Source organism: Anser brachyrhynchus (assembly GCF_964034855.1).
Source record: "Anser brachyrhynchus genome assembly, chromosome: 20".
Lineage (NCBI taxonomy): Eukaryota > Metazoa > Chordata > Aves > Anseriformes > Anatidae > Anser > Anser brachyrhynchus.
Genome location: NC_137713.1, coordinates 3,789,450 through 3,808,575, shown reverse-complemented (window position 1 = coordinate 3,808,575; position 19,126 = coordinate 3,789,450). Strand labels below are relative to the sequence as shown.

General features: G+C 40.0%; 1 protein-coding gene across 1 annotated transcript; it reads left to right on the top strand.

Moving 5' to 3' along the window:
- The first annotated feature begins 105 nt into the window (after nt 1-105).
- Nucleotides 106-18,684, top strand: GDPD1 (glycerophosphodiester phosphodiesterase domain containing 1). The gene is made up of 10 exons (XM_080563028.1): nt 106-895; nt 5,014-5,056; nt 9,204-9,339; nt 9,987-10,032; nt 11,202-11,320; nt 11,956-12,045; nt 13,106-13,239; nt 14,376-14,435; nt 15,057-15,108; nt 15,728-18,684. Exons 1-10 carry the CDS (start codon nt 451-453, stop codon nt 15,848-15,850), a joined length of 1,248 nt encoding a protein of 415 aa, XP_080419154.1. The 5' UTR covers nt 106-450; the 3' UTR covers nt 15,851-18,684.
- Nucleotides 18,685-19,126: the final 442 nt, after the last annotated feature.

Sequence of the window (19,126 nt, the reverse complement as noted above, 5' to 3'; positions counted from 1 at the left end):
GAGTTCTGGTAATTACGCCACTATCCTAAAGCTGCGTGACATGATGCTTAAATTGGCAGAGCTTTGCAAATGTCTGCGATGAGAAATTAGTCGTGGAAAGTCAACTCCTAACTTTTTGTCGAGGTAAGATGTATTACTGCTAGGCGGCCGTATCCTGAGACCTAATTTAATTTCCAGAATATTTGTCTTTAATTAGAGTGCACGCAAAATTTAATTTGCCAGCTTGTAATAATAATTGTACCACCTGACCGGACTCGAGACCTGGTTTCTGCTCGCTGTAAGTCACCGCTGACGTGTGGAAAACACCTCCCTCTGCCTGCGAAGAAGACAATACCCCCCTCTAACCCTCCTTAACGAATTAAATTTGCCAAGAGCTCGCTGCTCCAGCACGGTCAATAACATAAAAAGCACCACAGAGAACGAGACGGGGAGGGGTGAGCGAAGTGGGCGATGTCTGTTAGCCGCTACAAACCGCCCGTGAGGGCGCAGGGGGGGGGAAATCGCCTCAGGGCCCCGTCCGCGCCCCTCACGGCGCCAGCCGCGGGCCGAGCCCCTCAGGGAAGGGCGGGCACGGCCGGGGACCCCCGCGCCTGCGCACGGGGCCCGCTGCCGGCCCGGGGGCGGAGGGCGGGCGGTGCGGCTGCGCGGCCGCTGTGGCAGCCGTTCCCTCAGCGGCTCCCTCAGCGGCTCCCCCTGCACCGCCGCCTCCGCCTCGTCGGGAGCCGGCTCCGGGCAGCGAAGCGGGTTCTCTGCCGCAGGATGTCGGCCGCTCTGTACCTGCTGTCCACGCTGGGGGGTTACGTCCTCACCTCGGCGCTTCTCCTCAAGTGCCCGGGGCTGCTCCACCGGCCCAAGCGGCAGCGGTTCCGCTGCCGGCACATCTCCCACCGCGGCGGTGAGTGAGGGAAGGGGAGCGGGGCGCCGCCGGGGGGAGGCTGCGGCCGCTGAGGGGCTGCCCTCGGCCCCCTCACGCCCGCCTCGGGCTCCCTTTAAACCTCCCTGCGGTAGCCTAATTTTAGGTGCCACCTGCTGACCGGTGCTCGATTTCAAAGCCGAATCCATCGCACAACTCAGAACGCGTCGACCGAAATCAGCTCGTTTTGCGTCAATCTTGATGGTCTCCCTCTCAGACGGGGGTATTCTTTCCTCCTAGCGATTCTGCATTAACGATATCTCTGTTCCTAGTGAGATACTGCCCGCTGCTTACCTCAGGTACGAAACATCCGCCGTCCTGCCTCTGCCTGCCCGTCTGCTTTGCTCTCTGGTTTCAGAAGAAATGCCGCTCTTGCTCCCCTTGCTGCTGGAGACAGCTCCTGGTTCAGTGCTGTGGTAAATCTGAGCCCGTTTTCTGAATCTTGGCCCCTCCGTGTGCCTTCTTGCGAGGCCTGGTGGGTAGGCTGGTTGCTTCTATGTAGAATAGCTAAAAGGTTCTTCCAAAGTTCCTTCTACCTTCTCCAAGTATTGGGAGGAAAAAACGGAGCAAATGGTATCTTCCTGTTCTGTGCTGGTGAAGAAGGTCTGAGCTGTTCCTTGCTGCCCCTTTCAGCTCATGGAAATACTGTCAATCGATTTTCTAGTAAGCATTTTGCTCTAGATTGTGTGGAAGATGTGACAGATGCTGAGTTTAAATGTTGTTTCTAGTGCCAGTTAATGCAGTGTTTGATCACACGTCTGGTCAATTGTCCTTAGCTACTGTCACTATCTTGAATTCCTCAAACACAAAAATTAGAGCTGATCTCCTCAAGCTTTTACTACTTGGATTTCTTTTAGTTGGTTTATGAGATAGATTAACCTTCATTTTAAGTCATAGTCTTACGTTTAGCATAAAATGCTCCTTTTGGTTTGGAATACGCGTATTAGCTGTTACTTCCCAGGGCTTTTCATTCCACAAAGGTTCTTAACTTTGATTGTTACCTGCTTGTTAATTTGCAAGCCGTTTCAAAGTTGCGGATGACTTTGTAGGAACTTGGTGTGACCTTAATCTTCTTTTGTTCTCACTTCTTTGCAATGACCTTAGTTAAGATATACAGCCCTAAGCCTCAAATGCAAGCGTTTAGGCCAGTTGCACTAAGCCCCATTAGAACGGTAGAAAAGCCTTACTTAAAGGGAGGATTATTATTCATTCGGCATTCAGAGACAAAGTCCGAGGTCTTCGAATTGCTCCTGTCTGCAGGTATAGGGAGAAGTACACCCAGGGTAGAAGTACATTCCTTAAACAACTCAACAGCCTTTTACTCGCTGGGTACTATGAGACTGAAGATCACTTACATTTCACCCTCTGTGGTGTTTATCTTATAACTTAAATTCCTGTGGGACTTAGGTGCTCATCAGGCTTTAGTCATGCTGTAGCTTCAGATGCAGTGTCAGGTTTCCTGTTGCATTACCCCTGTGAAGTTAGGAGCTCGAGGTAACACTTAATTTGTTTGTCTTGGTCCTCCCTGAGATAAAGCTTTGCACGTGAAGCTTTTTAAGTCTGCGGGGCTTGGTTTTCGTTCTGTTTTCATGCAGGAATTGTCTTATCTCAGGTTACAGCTCCTCTGTGGAAGTATCCCTGAATCATTTCTTTACTTCTGCATAGTTTTAAAATTGCTCATGTCTGAGAATTGTAACTATGTATTGATACTCTGTGCTAGAGTCCTCTGTCAATGGCAGCTGCGTGGATTGCAGAGCCTTTGACCTGGGGTAGCATTCTCAGATATAAGTGTGTATATCCAGCCTGAAATTTTTACAGAATCAAACATAGTTGAGATTGGAAGGGACTTCTGGAGACCGTCATGTCTTGACGTCCCTGTTCAGAGCAAGGCCACCTACAGCAGGTCAGTCAGGACCCTGTTTTGGGGACATGCGAGGATGGAGCCTCTATAGACTCTCTGGGCAACCTGTTCCAGTGTTTGATCGCTCTTATAATAAAAATATATATATATTTTTTTCTCATGTTTGAACTGAATTTGCAGGATTTCAACTTGTTCCCATTGCCTTCCAGTGTGCAACACTGAGTAGTCTGGCTCAGTCGTCTTTACTCCCTCCCATCAGGTATTTATTTATACGTGGTGATAAGATCTCCCCTGAGCTTCTCCAGGCGAAATAATCCAGTGCTCTCAGCCAAAAATCTCTCTGATTCTTGCATGCAAGAATCTCTCATCCCTGAATTTTCACAGCCTTTCTCTGGACTCGCTCCGGTAGATCCATGTCTTTCTTGTACTGGGGAGCCCTGAGCTGGATGCCGTGCTCCAGCCATGGTCTCAGCAGCGCTGAGCAGAGGGAACAGTCGCCTCCCTTCACCAGCTGGCAACGTTCTTCCTAGTGGTGGTCACTGGTTGCACTGCGGGGGGACACCCCAGAATTTGTGAGGGTTGTTTTCTCGAGCCAGTGGCTGGCTGATTCCTACGAGTCTGACTGTGGTGCTTTCAAAACTTGCTTGTTGTAGTTCCCTTTCCTGAATGTGGCTTGTGAAACCCGTGTTGCTGATTTGCAGCTCCTGTTTAAGCTCATCTCTAAACTTTTTTTCCTCTTTTCCCCAGAACACAAGTCAGGCGTTTTGTTATCAGCTGCTTTGATTCACCACACCTACCTCCCTAACACACAACTTGTTACAGCAGTCATTTGAAGTTTTAATTTTGTAAATTTCTGCCAGAAATGTTAGGATAATGTTTTGATCACTTTTTTCCCCCCTTTGTTGCAGTTCAGGATGTATGGGCTGTACACACAACCGACAAGTTACCCAAAACTTTAGTTATAAGTTAGCTGCAATAAAAAATAATCACTCAGGTCTTATGCAGGTTTTTCCTGTCTGTTAGGCAATCATCAGAAGTATTTGATGAGATTCTCGTGCTCTCTTTTATCCCTAGGTCACTTCTGCCACTCAGCCTATTCCTAATTCTGCAATCGAACTTCATAAAGCATTGGTGAACGTCTAATCACAGAAGTTGCTGTGGATTTACCATCTTGGTTTATGTTAAACCATGGAGGTTTTGTCATTTTGATTCTAAGTCAGTTGATCCTTTGTAAGCTTACCAACGGAAGCCAACCTGATAAAAACAATATTAAATTGCCAGTTGTGTGAGCACGGAATTGCGTTACTTTAATTAAATAGCTAAACACAGCGTTAGATAAGTGTGTAATGGTGAAGCCTTGTTAATAGGCAAGGCCTTATTGGAGTTTCTGTAATTGTTGTTTACAAGGCCTGGCATTCGTCACTGCGAAGAGCAGTTGGATATCCTCATCGTTCCGTGTATCTTCCTGAAGTCGTTTTGCGTTTCTGTTTAGAGTATCGCATGTTTTCCAAGGCGGGAAGAAGGCACAACCTTTTCCAGTCCCTCACCAGGCTGATTTTCAAAGAATTTTATGTAGAGAATGGTGGCTTCCGAGTTGCAGAGTTTATTCCTGCCTGAGAGAAAAAATAATTTGCTTGTCTTTTATTTTCTTCGCTGGAGTTGATGTGTTTCATTCCTGGTGTATGAGACCTCTCTTTGCCAGCAGCATAAATCTCTACTAACAGAACTGTACCATTTCAGGAGGCCTTCCTGGACTGAAAAAGGTTGCCACCCTTTGACTATCAAGTGGGTTATGTGCTTAGGGAATAGCAGCTGCAGAGTCTTCTCCCCCCAGCCCTGGTCACCTTCCCTCTTACTCCTCTCAGTAGCTCTGAAGTAGACCTTATCATAATGCCCTTACTGTGCCTGCGGAGCATGTTGTCTTAGCCAAATGACAGTGCCTTTAAGGAAGAACAGGACACCCAAATGCTGGTAAAATAAACACTTCGATTTGCATATTCAAAGTGTTATACAAATCAAAGATAACTTTTTTGGTTTTACCTTGACAAAGTCCTTTCTCTTGGGTCTCTCCAGTGGGTCAGCAGCAGCTGGGATTTCTGACACTAGCTTCATATTCATTCCCCCAAATATTTCTTCAAAATGTGTACATCTTTAATCCATTAATTTCGTATTTATTTCCTCTGGGATTGAGGGAAGGAGAAGGATTTAGTTCATATTCTATTTTTTTTTTCATATTTAGGTGCTGGAGAGAATCTGGAGAACACGATGGCAGCCTTTCACCAGTGAGTACAAATGGAACCAATAACGTCTGCTCCTGTGGTGTCGTCATGTCTTTAATGAGTGAAGTAATCACAAAAAGATAGGTCTTCCATCAGTTGTTTGGGTTACAGTGTCCTATTTCTAAAAGTCATCTTGCCTTTGAATGACTACTATGGATTGCTAAACATGACTCCAATTTAAACATGAAGACATTGGGAAACCACAAACTGAGTTATACATGGTAATGTAGTAGACTGGAGTTTGCAAATAGAACTCTTGAGGCAACCTCCTCCTCTAGCTAATTAAACACGGAACAATGTTGTTTCCATGTTTAATGGAGATTGCATCTGTTAATTTATCATTATAAAGCTATTTTTCTAACTAATATCATACATTTTTTTTTCCCCTTAGATAAATTGATATTTCTCAAAAGGTATTTCAGATCACGGTCTATACCAGTGTGCTAATTAGCATACAAGGCTGGATTTCAGGTGGTCTGATGGCCTTGCTGACTGCTTTTATGGCTGTAAGCCCATCTCTTAGATTCTCCACAGATTCATGATATTCAGCTCCCTCCTCTGTAAAGAAGGTTAATCACTTGTCTTCTGGGAGTATTGTGACTGAGGTCTAAATGTTAACAAATTTTCAATATACCATCCGTAAAGTTAATAAAAATGTTTGCATTATTTCACCTCATTCACATACTTCATTTGCACAATGTGTGAAAACCTCTTATCTAGGGCTTTAAAATTGAGTTGGTACTGGAAAGCCTTTTAAGCCTCCAGCATTTAAGAAGCAATAAATTCTATCGGTGTTCTCAAAAAACATTTAAAAAAGCAGCATATCTAAAATTCCAGCTGCCAAAGAGTAGTGACCAAATTATGTGGGCTACTCTTTATTCTTGGTTTTGTTTTTTTTTTTAATTTCTTTTGTGCTAAGTAGCCTCATCAGTTTGCACACTTCCTTGCAGGCTGAGTCGTGCCAGCTTTCCCGACCAAGCAGTGCTATTGAACGTACTGCGGTATTTTCTATCTCCATGGAAGCTTAGCATAGCTTTCTGTTTCATTCCTGCTGGCCTGCCTCTTTTCAACTCTCCTACTACTCTTTCCAGAAAGTGTTTCTTTTTTAACCATTTCTTAATTTTGATTTAGTATCGTACTGGCTTGATATGCACAGGGTTCTTAAGAAGAAAAGTTATAGCACAACTTATTTTTATTTCATTCTCAGAGGTAGGCTGTAGTACTTAACGGTAAGGACTGCACTAGGAGTCAGATTGTTTTGTGATAATTACAGGCATTTGTCTGTTTCTCTTCTGACCATTTTAATTATTTTACAGCCATGGTGTGACAAATGCACCGAGGTACACTTTTTAAACTGATCACAACTGCCAATAGCAAAGTCCAGTTACTTGTTTTGAGATTGTTGTGGCTGAATGATAAAGGCATATTCTGCAGAAAGCAGAGTCAGGAATTACCTTGCATTAGACAATGGGGAAAGTTCTGGCTTCCCTGCGAAGGGCCAAAGGCTTTGTCCTTCTCACCCTCTCGCCACCATCTCCGCTAGTGAGCTAGCAAAAGGAATTGGGTAGAAAACTGGTGATCCACGTGACGAAAAATCATCTGGATTGGCTCAGATGGCTGGTATAAACCAATTCGTAACCCATCAGATTTCGTGTGAAGCCAAATAGGATGTGCCTGCACGAGTTATTTCTGCAGGTTCGGGCAGGAAGGCATATTTGCCCACTGATGTCATTGAATCCAAAAGAGAATGCTTGTCTGGAATACATGACCTGCCCCCTTGGTTCCGTAGTAACCTAAACTATTGGCGAGCAGGTAGCTTTAGGTATGCTATTTACACTGAGGGGATTGTAGAATATTTAATATTATTGCATGATTCTAGTATGTAAATAAAGTGTTTGGGGGAGATGTAGGGGAGGAAACCTTTGTTGGTAACTTCCAGTTTTATACTTAACAAATATTCTAGAAAGCAATTATTAGCTCTTTGTACCAAAACCGGTATTTTTTTGTTTGCCTGGTAGACGAAACATTCTTTGGTTTTCTTGGGTTGTAATCATGTTATGTCATACTTAAATGCTTCTGCGATGGTTTTCGGTTGTAAAATAATTCTCTGTAAACTAAAGGAGGCATCTGTAGAGTCTTAAAGGATTTGGAGATCTGGCATAAAAGATGTTCTCATATTTTGTTTACAAGCTTAATTGTCCCTAGTGCAAATGTAGTTTAGCATTGTCTTGACAGGAAGCTGCTAAGTAAACTCTCCAGATATTTTTCTTATCTTACTGTATTTACATTTATGATCATACTGGGCTTAGAGAGAAAGTTTTAAACGCTACAGTTACAGCAACAGATGTATGTTGCTAACTTAGTATTTATAAACTCTGTACGTTGTGCTACTTTAGGCCTTGCCTAAGGCATTATTTTCAGAGGTAAGGCATTTCTTAAATATTTCCTGGTATTTTCTATTGCTTGAAAACAGTTGGAGTTAAACGAGCAAAGAGCTCTACCATCCTAATTTGCAACTACGAGTCTGCTTTACAACTGGAGTTCTGGTGCGGTTGGATCAGAACACATTTTGCTCCAGATGTTCTCCAGATTGCGCCTTCTCTGTGGCACTGTGGGTCTTTCAGATTAATACAGAACTGCAGAAAAAAACTGGTCTATAGCTGGAAAAAGTCAGCACTTTAAGGAAGCTTATTAGCAGCAGGCTACTGGAAAGAGCCTGGCAAATTCTCAGATTTGTTAACAAGGCAAGTAGTTGTTCTCCTTTATCCATTCAGCATCAGTCCTGAAATTTTTAAACATTAATATTTCTAATAAATGTTGATTGTTAAATGGTAATACGTGGTGCTATGTGGGGATGTCCTCTATGAACTTGGCACGTCTCCTGCAGCATAGTTGGAGATGTTTTTCGTCGGGAGGAAGGGTTGCACAGAACAGGCTGCCTAATAGGATTTTTATTTTCTTCCTAATTAGTGGCACCGGAAAACAGTTAACAAAGTGGTTTTAATTTGACAGTCCCCCTCCTGAACATTATCCCAGCTGGACCAGAAATTGTGTTAAACACTTGGTGGAGGGATGTTCTATTTTTTGTTTTGTTTTGTTACTGCATTTGTAAATGTTTATGATGCTCCTGTACTGCAGCAGTCAATAAAGACCTTTTCTTAAGGAAAAGGTTGCTACTGCAGCCGCTGGGCTTTGAGTCGGGTATGGACTGTACTCACAGATACTAAAGATTTGTTCAGAAAGAGCAGCCCAGTGTTTTCAAGGAAGCGTTCAAAATTCAGGCTGAGACATCCAGCTGTCCGCTAGAACGATACCTTCCGAGCACCTTTCTAATGAAATGGGCGACTTGCTTCTCATTAGAGGAAAGCTTTTTTTTTTTTTCTCCTAGGAGGTTTATTGTACTTTTTTCATCAGTATTACTCTCACTTTCTGCTTTCTTGACTCCTTCTCCTATTAGTTAAGCTTCTATAGGGTGAACTGGGATTGGATTAGGACTTTACAAAGTGGACTGGAACATGACTAGCTAATTCAGCAGCATTTCTTTGAAAAATATAAGTGGCTGTTTTAATGATTTTTATTTTTTTTATCAAATGATCTTACAAATTTATAGTTTTGCTAGCTGAAAAAGCCCAAAACCTGAACGTCCCATTGGTAATTTCCTGAGCCTTCCATTCCTGACTAACCTAAAGGAAGTAAAGAAGGCGTTCCTATCCCTGTCATGTTGTTTATGCTTACTACAGAATTGTTCTTTTTTAACAAGCCCTTGTGTCTTCTAGTGATAAATGTGCTGATACTGATGAGCATCACGCTCAAAATTCTGAAACAATGCTGTAGAAGTAGATGCCTCAGTACTGAGGCGGTAGGCTGCGACAGACAGAAGTGTCACTCCACTTCTGTGGAAGGCAGAGCCAAGGCTCCCAAGTCCAAATCCCGTCTCTGATTCATAGTACTTTGTTTATTCTTGCATCAGCTTTCTGCTGCAACAGAATTATTTGTTTCTTGCTTGGCAGTAAGGTTGTGAGGATGCATTGCATCATAAAGCATCTAAAGCACTTTCTGTGGGGTTAGTTCAGTTGAATAACGTGTATCTGTTACGCTTGGACCTGTACGAAATACACGTGGGGTTCAAGGCAGACTTCTTTGCTTCCAGTGCAGTTAATATAGGAACAGACATGTTGGAGCTAGATTGTCACCTGACGAAGGATGAGCAAGTGGTTGTGTCCCATGACGAGAACCTGAAGAGATCAACAGGAGTTGATGTCAATATATCCGACCTCAAATACTCTGTAAGTTGAAGAAAAAGTGTTTAGAACTCTGTAGAATGGCTGGGGCGGGCAGGAAGGGGGTGTGTGCTTAGTATCCAAAACCTAAGGAAAGGATTCATCTCGTCTGCCTAAAAAATATGAACTAGGCTCCCCATGTAGTCAAGGGATAAAAACAGGCACACTTCTAGAGGCTGATTAACTCCGTCCAACTGCAGTGTGGATGAATAGCTTTCTGGAGGCGGGCCTGTTTTGCCATGCTGGTGACAAAGGAAGCTTAGTCAACGAGCTCCTTCTCCTATGACTAGCTTTTTAATGGGCAAAGCTGGTAGAGGAATCCTACCTGCACTGACAGTTTTAAAAGCCTGTTTTGCAGAACTGGCTTTCCATCCGATATGTAAGTGGAGTTCTCAGAACTTTGAGATGGGTATCTGGAAACGTTTTGCCTTATTCAGCTGCAGGGAACGCCAGTCCAAGAGTGCCAAATAGTTCAACTATGAATGAACATTACGCTTGCAAAATCAATTTTTAGGCAAGAGATAAAAAAGAATGAGTTTTGTCTTTACAGGTAAATTACATCGTTTATAGCTGACAATTTTTTTGTCTTTTTCAAGAAAAGTCGATTACATCCCTGCATTTAAATTAGTCTTTTTTTCCTCTTTATTTTTCAGGAACTTCCACCATATCTCTGCAAGTTGGACGTCACATTTCAGAAAGGTAAATATTTGTCTTTTACTATTTCAGTTCACATTTACAGTAACTAAACATACATGTGACAATTCCTTATTTTGGCAAAGGGAGTAGAAAAGTATGTATTTGTATCTATCAGTATCTGGATAAGAGAAATGTTAAGTATCTAGATAAGAGAAGTGTCAAAATATAATTCTAGCTTTAGAAACTAAAATACATATTTTTTTCAGACCACCCGACAGTGACTAAATCTAAGATATAAGATACCTTTTTCCAAGTAAACATCTCAGTTGTTTGCTTGTCTCCTTGCAGCTGCCTTCTAGTTCCCCTGTGACCTCTTCAGAGGGTGGTGATTAAAAATCTGTTGTTCCAAAAACAGAGAAGGCAAAGGCAATTCCTTTACAATTCAAATGCCATTGTGCTGGTTCACTCTGAGCTCGAATATGAGATGTCAGATAAAACAGATATTTTCAGAGGGTGAATTAAAGCAGTGGTGTAGTAGTTATTGTATGTGTGACTTACAGATTGGTATAAATATTGCTAAAAGAGAGGAAAACCTTGAAAAAGATCAACCTGTTTTCTTGTGAAAACCGTGATTCTTGGGACTGTAATGTGAATAAAGTGTGCAAAAAAAGTTTTAAAATTGAAAAAAATGCACCAAGTTGAGCTCCACAATATGTTATTTTCACACATGTACATGTTTTGTTTATGTACAGTAATACATAGAGCCACAAGTAGTTTCAAGCACTAACATTTTGGTATTTTGCCATCTGTTCCCTTTACATAGTATGCTTCTCCAGTGCATTTTCCTAGAAGGAAAAGTTCTTCTTGTTTGGTCTCACTTCATATTAATCTCATTGCATTTGGTATGTGGTAACTGAGCCCATGTTGGCTAGTTTAGGATTTTAACAATGCCTGCACTTCTGCCGTTGGAAAATGACATAGTTCGACCCTAAATGTGAAAATGACTCAGTGCATTTTCATTATGGAAGTGAGCTTATCATAATTAACTACAGCTATCCAAGTGAAGTTGGTGGATTTTTTTTTGGCTGTTTTTTTTTAATTTCCAAAATGTGCTAATTCTAGGAACCATGTTATCTTTTAACTTTTAAGATGACAAGCGCTTTGACATCTCAGCTTTTATCTACAGTATATTATAAAAGGTCACAGCAGTGACAACTGTCTTGTTTCCCCAGAATGTCACTGTGAGGGAAAAGATAACCGTATTCCTCTCCTGAAAGAGGTGTTTGAGGCATTTCCACAAACTCCTGTCAACATTGACATCAAAGTGAACAACAATGTGTTGATCAAAAAGGTACATGAAAAGATACGCTTAAATGGGACTGAATGTCATGTGATGTTGAAATTCCAAAAGAAAAGAGTTTTTTTGAGTTGATAGCAGTCTGAGCCACACAGGTGTGTGTTCTTGGGGAGCTTCGTCCTTCACGAGTTAGATTTTGCACCGCATATGAAGTAATGCAGAAGATAGAGACCTAGTGCAGGATGTTCAGTGAACAGCTCTTTACTGGCCTTTTATCTCAGCGTAAAACTAATGAAGAGATGCCAAACTGCTAAAGACATCTTTGTTGTGTACTTCATATGAAGGGTCTTCTTACGGACTGTTGCCTACAAATAAAAACATGCATAAAAACATGGTGTAATTGTAAAGGTCAGTGTTTATGATGGAAGAGGAAATCTGCTTTCCATGAGATACTGTTTTGGCATCCAGTTTTTCTTGTAGGTGTAGTGATACTTCCTTCCTTTTATCTGTTGTCCTGAACACAAAGTAGCATAATCATTTTAAAATGGGAGATTGTGTAGAAGAATTATTTTTTCTATAATGACTTACATACTTGAAAATTAGCAAGTAGAGATTCAGTTAAGTTATTCCGCACATAATATTCAATGAATACACGTTAGGTTTCTTTTTGTTGTTGTTCTGTATTGCAGGTTTCAGAGCTGGTGAGTCAGTATAAACGGGAGCATTTGACTGTATGGGGGAATGTCAATTACGAGGTTGTATCAAAGTGTCTTAAGGAGGTAAGAACGGATCCAGCTAAGCTTTGTTCTTGCCTGTTTGTTACTGTGTGATGTGTACAGAAAAGCACCCTGTAAATCAGGATCGAGTGAGTTATGCCAGACTTCTAGTTGTGATCAGAAATTGTGCACTTAATTTATTGTAACAGTGTAGTAAGCAGAATAGAGTCAAGCACAATTAACAGTCGTATATTCTGCAACAAAATATTTAAGGAATAAAGCTTAATCACGTTTTACATTTGTTCTGTAATATATGGGGTCTTATGTTTTTTTATGCCAGGACTTCCTAGCGCCAGTATTGCACATCATTCATCTGGTATGAAAGCAATTTTAGAAGGATTGCTTATTATGTATTTCTTTTTATTAAAATAGTGGATGTGGACATCAGTTGCCATGCACTTATAGATATATATTGGTATAAAGCTGTTTTACAGCTATAAATTCTATTCCTTTTTGTGCTACAAAATTGTACAATTTAGAATTAAATTAAAATTATGCTTAGTCCAAGGGAGTTATGCAGATGAGTGAAATTGATATAGTTAAGACTACAGATACTGTACTGATTTATCTGTGCTCTGAAACAGGACAACTCTTTGCTACCTGAACAACAGTTGTATTTGTTCATTTTGTTCATTAGTGCTCGAATGTTTTGATTCATAAACCAGCTTCTTATAAAATTTGTTGTGGAGCAAGCTGGTGTAATACCAAACTGTAGCAAGTTCTGTATCAAAGCACAGCTTGGTCCTTTTGGTAATATGAGTCAAAGCTAAAATGCTGCCTGGTATTGTATAGTCTGAATTGTCAGGTAACAGAAGCAGTACTGGAATTACTGAGACTTCACCTTTTCAGGTTACTGTTGCCCCTTCAAATTGTGTAAAACTTGGATTACAAGTTACCAGAAAGAGTAATTTAATTTCAGTGGTATGCATATTGTAGACAGTTGGCTGTTTAATTTTCAGGTGCAAGCGCTAAAATTTAAACAAGCATAGATGCAATTTTTCAATTGCAAAAATTCAACAATCTGCAAAGAAAAGTTAGAAACTTTCTCTCCTGGTTCCTGCAGAATGCTGATATTCCCATCATCTTCTGTTTGCAACGTGTCCTCCTGCTTCTTGGCCTGTTCTACACTGGTCTGCTGCCGTTCATTCCTTTCAAGGAAGAATTCTTGGAAATTCCTATGCCCTCCATCATCCTCAAGTGAGTTAGAGTTGGTTGGTGAGTGCCGCACTGAAATGATAGAGAAACTAGTGCATGATAGTGCCAGCCTGAGTGTTGATGGAGTCACTGACCTCAGGCTGAATAAAGAGTAAAATAGAATGTTTCTAAGGGAAATGCACTGCACAAGTAGGTAGGTAGGTAGTGATCTAGTACGTTCTGAAGGAGCTGTATCAGAATTTATGATAAGGGATTAAAGTTCTCTTGGAAGTATTGATTTTTCTGGAGTATGGAGAAATATGAGTCTCAACTATTAAAGTTTTCACTTCATGAAAAAATAAAGGGGTATTAAGGCCTATTTGAGTAACTGGCTTAAGTTATGATTCCATTCTTCTCAGTGATAGTTTGACTGCATCACGTTAAAAGTTTTTTAGTGGTGCCTCTCTTTCAAAGGTAGAATTCAGTCAGCCCACTTGTGTCCTTTAGTGTCCTTTAGGTGGAAGGGGAGACTATAAAGTGTATGCTTACCATCTTGACAGTGTCTGTTTCAAAAGATTAATGTATTGTATTGTTTTGTTATTTAGGTACTTTTGTGTATTCAGAAGTGAAAGTTATGCAAATTTTCTGGTCCTCTGTATTTAATCTGTTTCTAGCCAGCTCAGAGTTACTCTGTGGGTAGTGTGGGATGCCTGTGTATATCTGTTTCCTGTTGACAGCATTTTCTGTAACTACTCCTTTCAGGTGGGACAGCAGCTGCCTCTACAGCACAGCTTGTGCTGACGCCATCTAAACAGTAATTTGTTGCAGTGCTATACAAATAACTAATTTTTGCACCTTTCTTCCTCTTTCTTAGATGTGGAAACTGAGAACAAATTAGTCTGATTAAGGCCAAGAGGCAAGTCAGTAATAGGGTGGATATGAGACTTCACGTGCTTTTTGTTTCTCGTACCTTACTGAAAGTGCTGCTGAATATCTGTCTCTGCTGCTTCTTTTAAATGTAACACATTTCTCTGGTGTAACCCAATTCTAAGTCACTGTCCTGAAGTCAAAGGGCAATTACTGCTCTAACTTGAGAAACTGCAAGACTAATTCTTCATGTTTTTTTTCTTTTTTTTTCACAGAAACATCTAAACGTTTTAATCTGTGCTCTGGTAATTTTTTTTCTTCTTCCTCAACAGGCTGAAAGAACCACAGAAGATGTCAAGAAGCCAGAAATTTATTATCTGGCTAGCTGACACGTAAGATTTTAATCTTATTATGTTTTTAACCATGTTTTGTTTATACATCGACAGTTGGCTTAAGCAACTAAGAGTAATTTATTACTACAACTACTTGATAGGTTGTGATTTTTTTTCAGTTTCTTCTAGCATTTTTGTCAGTGCAGCATAAATCATATTCAAATCTTTCATTGATGTTTCGGTACACTTATTTATTCATGCACTGAAACATACTGAGGTACAATAACAGTGGGGAATATTCTAGTTTGACCTAAAATAGTTCTTGATTATTCTGTTTAGTTTCTGTTGTTTAGTAGTTTTCATTTCTTCTAGTGTGAAGGATAAATTCTTCTGAAAGCGAAGGGATTGATTCATTGGCCATCGTACAAGGGTATCTGTACAAGGAAGGAGGTGCCCGCTGAATTTGTTTATCAGGAGAGCTGATACAAATATCCGTAGCTAATGCAAATTTCTGGATATGTTCGTTAGGCAATCTTGAGTTGTTTAAACGAAGTTTCCTATAGTTTAATTCCCTTTATTGTGGAAACCATTGAGTCTAAATGCTCTATGGAAAAATTTGTTACAGAACGTCAATGGATGTTGAAAATTTTCTTGAACAATTTTTTTTTCTCCTTTTTGCAGACTGCTAATGAGGAAAGCACTTTTTGACCACCTCACTGCTCGGGGCATTCAGGTATAGTGTGGCAAAACTAAAGGAAATCTGCTTTTAGTCTAGTGAGAATATGAACCAGCCAGATACGGCCTTAAGATGGGCTCATATTCTCTGCCAGAATTCATTCGCCTATGTAGTTCATTTGAAATAAATGTATTTCTTAATCTTCTGTTACCAAGACACTTAGTATCATCCAATTGGAAGAATGTTTTACAAAAAGCTACCTAGCTTTTCACTATTGATGGAACTTGCCAATTTTTAGATTTGTTAATGAAGTGTAGGCAGAGTGTATTCTGAAATACGAGTCTGTTGTGTTACTAGCATTGCAAGTTTCTTTTTGGTTCCCGAACAGTAGCTTTTGCTGTTACATTTGCAGTAGTTGCAGAGGAACAATTACGGGTTTGGAAAAAGTTCTTAAAAATTTAAATCCCTTTAAGACTTTTTTTCACTTCAAACTTCAGCCTGCAAAATCTTTTTTTTTCTCACTTTTTGTGCGTCTGTCTTTGGCATCGCAGTCTAATCACTTTAAATATACGTGGCATCATCTCTCACACATGAAACAATTTAGGTCATCAGTTCACCTTTTTTTTGAATATTTCATGTAATAATGTGTTTTCTTCTATTCTCTTCCATATTGCAGGTGTATATTTGGGTACTGAATGAAGAACAAGAATACAAGAGGGCATTTGATCTTGGAGCAACTGGAGTCATGACAGACTATCCAACAAAGCTCAAGGAGTTTTTACACAATTATCCAGCATAAGGAAAGAAAAACAAGGAAGACCTTGCAGAATAGATTCAGCCAAGGAATGTCATCAAAAAAAATGAGCAACGTACGCAAATCATTTTGTTTGAAAGATATAACTGGGCGATCCTTGACCTTGTTGTCAGGTTGCTACATAATGTAAAGGTTGTCTATTTATTTTAAAACTTTAATTGCATAGTTTACGTTTGTAAATAGATCATTTAGCAAAGGTGCACTTCACTAATAGTTACGGCTAAGAAGAAAGTTGCTGGATAGGATACCTGTAGATAATAAGTGTTATTTTACCTGTCACACTGTCACAAGTGTCCCTAAGCAGATGTAAAGACATGTCAATTACTCCAGTTATACTCTAGTGTGCAGAAACTAAAGAACTCTTGAAAGTGTACCCTTGTGTATATATTGCTTGTGTTGCTTTTACTTTTCAGGTAACTTGTAGGGCAAAAAAGAAAATGCAAAGGAGAAATAGACGGCAGAATCTGTGGATGGCCAGTTAGTTTAACCCGTGAAGTGTAGTCAGTAAAGACAGTCGCTTGGTCAGTGTAGATTTACTTAGCTATTCTTACTGATAAGAACATTGAGCTCGAGTTGTGGCTGTATTTAGACCCCTTTTTGATGTGATGGTAATACTGTGACTTACTGGTCAAGGTCTAGGTACAGCATTTAAGCCAGCTTCTGGGTTTGATGCTGAGTTCCAGTGCAAGGCTCTAGGTTGGCCCCTGGTTCTGACCTGCCTGTCAGGCTGCCATGGCATGGCAGTAGCCAGCTTCCCAGGACGGAGAATTACACTTAATATAGATTACACTTACTTTGAAATAGTCTTTTCACAGAGGAAACCAATGTTTTAGAAGTCTTTTGCACTTTAATAGTTTTAACATCTGTTGGCTTGACAAATGGGAAGTTGTTTTCAGGGTGAGGGACCAAAGAAGACTTTGTTTGGTCAGGAGTTTTAGGAACAACATAAAGTTCATTTTAAATGAATTCACCCATATCAGATTCATATATGTACTTAAAACAGGAGCAGGTGTCAGTCTAGGATGTGTGTAAATTTTAGTCTTTTCCCTCCACAAAAGTACATTCAATATTCATGAAGTTTATGGGCATGGACGCAGGAGTAACTTCAGCAGCAAAAGCCAGGAATCCCCAAGTATTGTGGAATGGGGATGGAAAGGAATGTATTTCTGGAAGCTGAATGCTGCTCTGTCACTCTGAACAGATGCTATGTGTGTGTCAAACAGATTTGAGCCTGCAATGCCTGTGTGTTTTGGTGTTATGTTAGCGTTAGGGTTTTTCTGAAAGAATTTAACTATTTTAGCTTAATTATTCACAGTGGTGTATTCACAAAGCTCAGTCATGTAATCATCAGATACTGCTGGAACAAAACTATTGTTTAGTGATGATATCATCTACTTCTTAGAGGAACTTCACTTGAAAAGGATCTCACTTAAATAATAAATATGGTCGCCAGAAACAAGAGTATATTTACTGCAAGGTACACTCCTTAGTATAAAATTTTTAAAGTAATTATTTTTTTTCCTTGCTAGCTCAGATTTGGAAGGGCTCTTGTCTCGCTTCAGGGAGACAAGACTCCATGCCATACCTGTAATCATGGAGCATCTTTGCTATTTCATTATGCCTGTCCGTGTTAGAATGTCAAGTCCATCTGGATGGATAATCCCATTTGTGTGATGTCCGTTTAAGGGAAGGGAAATTCCTTCCTATATTTTTTCTACTCAGTTTTTTTGCTATCAAATTTCGAACGCACACACCTTCATAAAGATGCAAATATAACTCTGGTTTCAGAGAACACTACCAAATAGCACTTAGATATTAAAACTTCTTTTAGGCTAGAAAAAAATGAATCTTAAAATGCCACTCTTCATTTCTGGACTTGATGTCTCAAAGGACACATGATGACTTAGTTTCTCTCTCAAGTTTTCCTCATCACTGCCTAAGTAAACTATTTTGCTTTATCTTATATTGAATGACAAAACAGTTATTAAAATAATGGACTTAATTTTATTATTTCATTATAATCTTCTGCCTATTTCACTCTAGTAGTGGTGTTGGAAACTTCTGCCGTCAAAGATGCTCAACACATTCTTCAACCACTAGTCTTCCTACGTCTGACGTAGCTTTTGACTGTGCTGCTCGTACATGACCTCTCTGATAAATCTACCACTTAATATCTGAAATTTGAGTAAGTCAAGCTACGTGGGAGGGAGGGGCTCAATGCTGGAAAACTGCCAAATTTATTCAGTCACCCATTTGAATTCCAGTACAAGAGCTAAAATTTGATCTTTTGAGACAGATAATGTAAGGATGAAGCTATGAATCTGAGCGCCCATACACAGGGTTTGGGCCATGATAACTGTTTGTAACAAAACAATATGGAATTGAGGGAATTGTAGAATGTTTATTCTATCAAATCATTGTTTTGAATATTCCAGAACATGCTGTGTGATTTTTTTTTTTATTAAACCATTTGTACAGAAAAAGCACTTGTTGATCTTGCACAGCTGTCCAGGAGGATGTTCAGTTAATCCCTCTCTCCAAGGAGAGATTTTTTTTCTTCAGGTAATTTTAACTCTAAATATTGTTTAACACTTACTGTGTTCTCAATCCTGTTGCAAAATACTGTATGTATGAAGGATGATGCATGTATTCCATGCACTTTTAATTTGCAGAAAATGCTGTGGACCTCTCTAGCTCAAAATCTATGAAGTGATTTTTTTTTTCTTTTCTTGTAAAGAAAGATTGATGCTCTTGAAATGTGACATGTTCAAACATCTTTGCTCATAAAAGATCTAAAATTAAATACTACTTTCTTGTGATTTCTTTGCCTGAAAGGATAATTTCGGAGGTTACTATTTATAGTGTTGTAAACTTCAAAGTTTTTATGGTGGTCTTTTTCGTGGATATGGTTGCTCAAAAGACGGGGGCGTTTTAAATGCTCTAAACTTTCTAGAAATTTTTGTCAGTTATGTTGGTTTCCTCATAGTAATTATAGCATCTGCAGCTAAATGAAACCTGCAGGGGATTTAAACACGCCTTTGCCATGAGTAAATAAGCTCTTAGGTAAAACTTTTGAAGTCAATTCCTATTTGATTTATCTTTGGTTCATTTTAAGGCAGAAAGTAGTAGATAAGCTTGATCAGAAGTAGTCTGTGTATGCAGCGCTAGAAAACATCGTAGAGAATTTGCTTGTTCAATACTGCAGTGTGTGCTGTTGCAGGCACACCTTTGTTTGGAAGCAGAAGAGGCATGGCAAGCTTC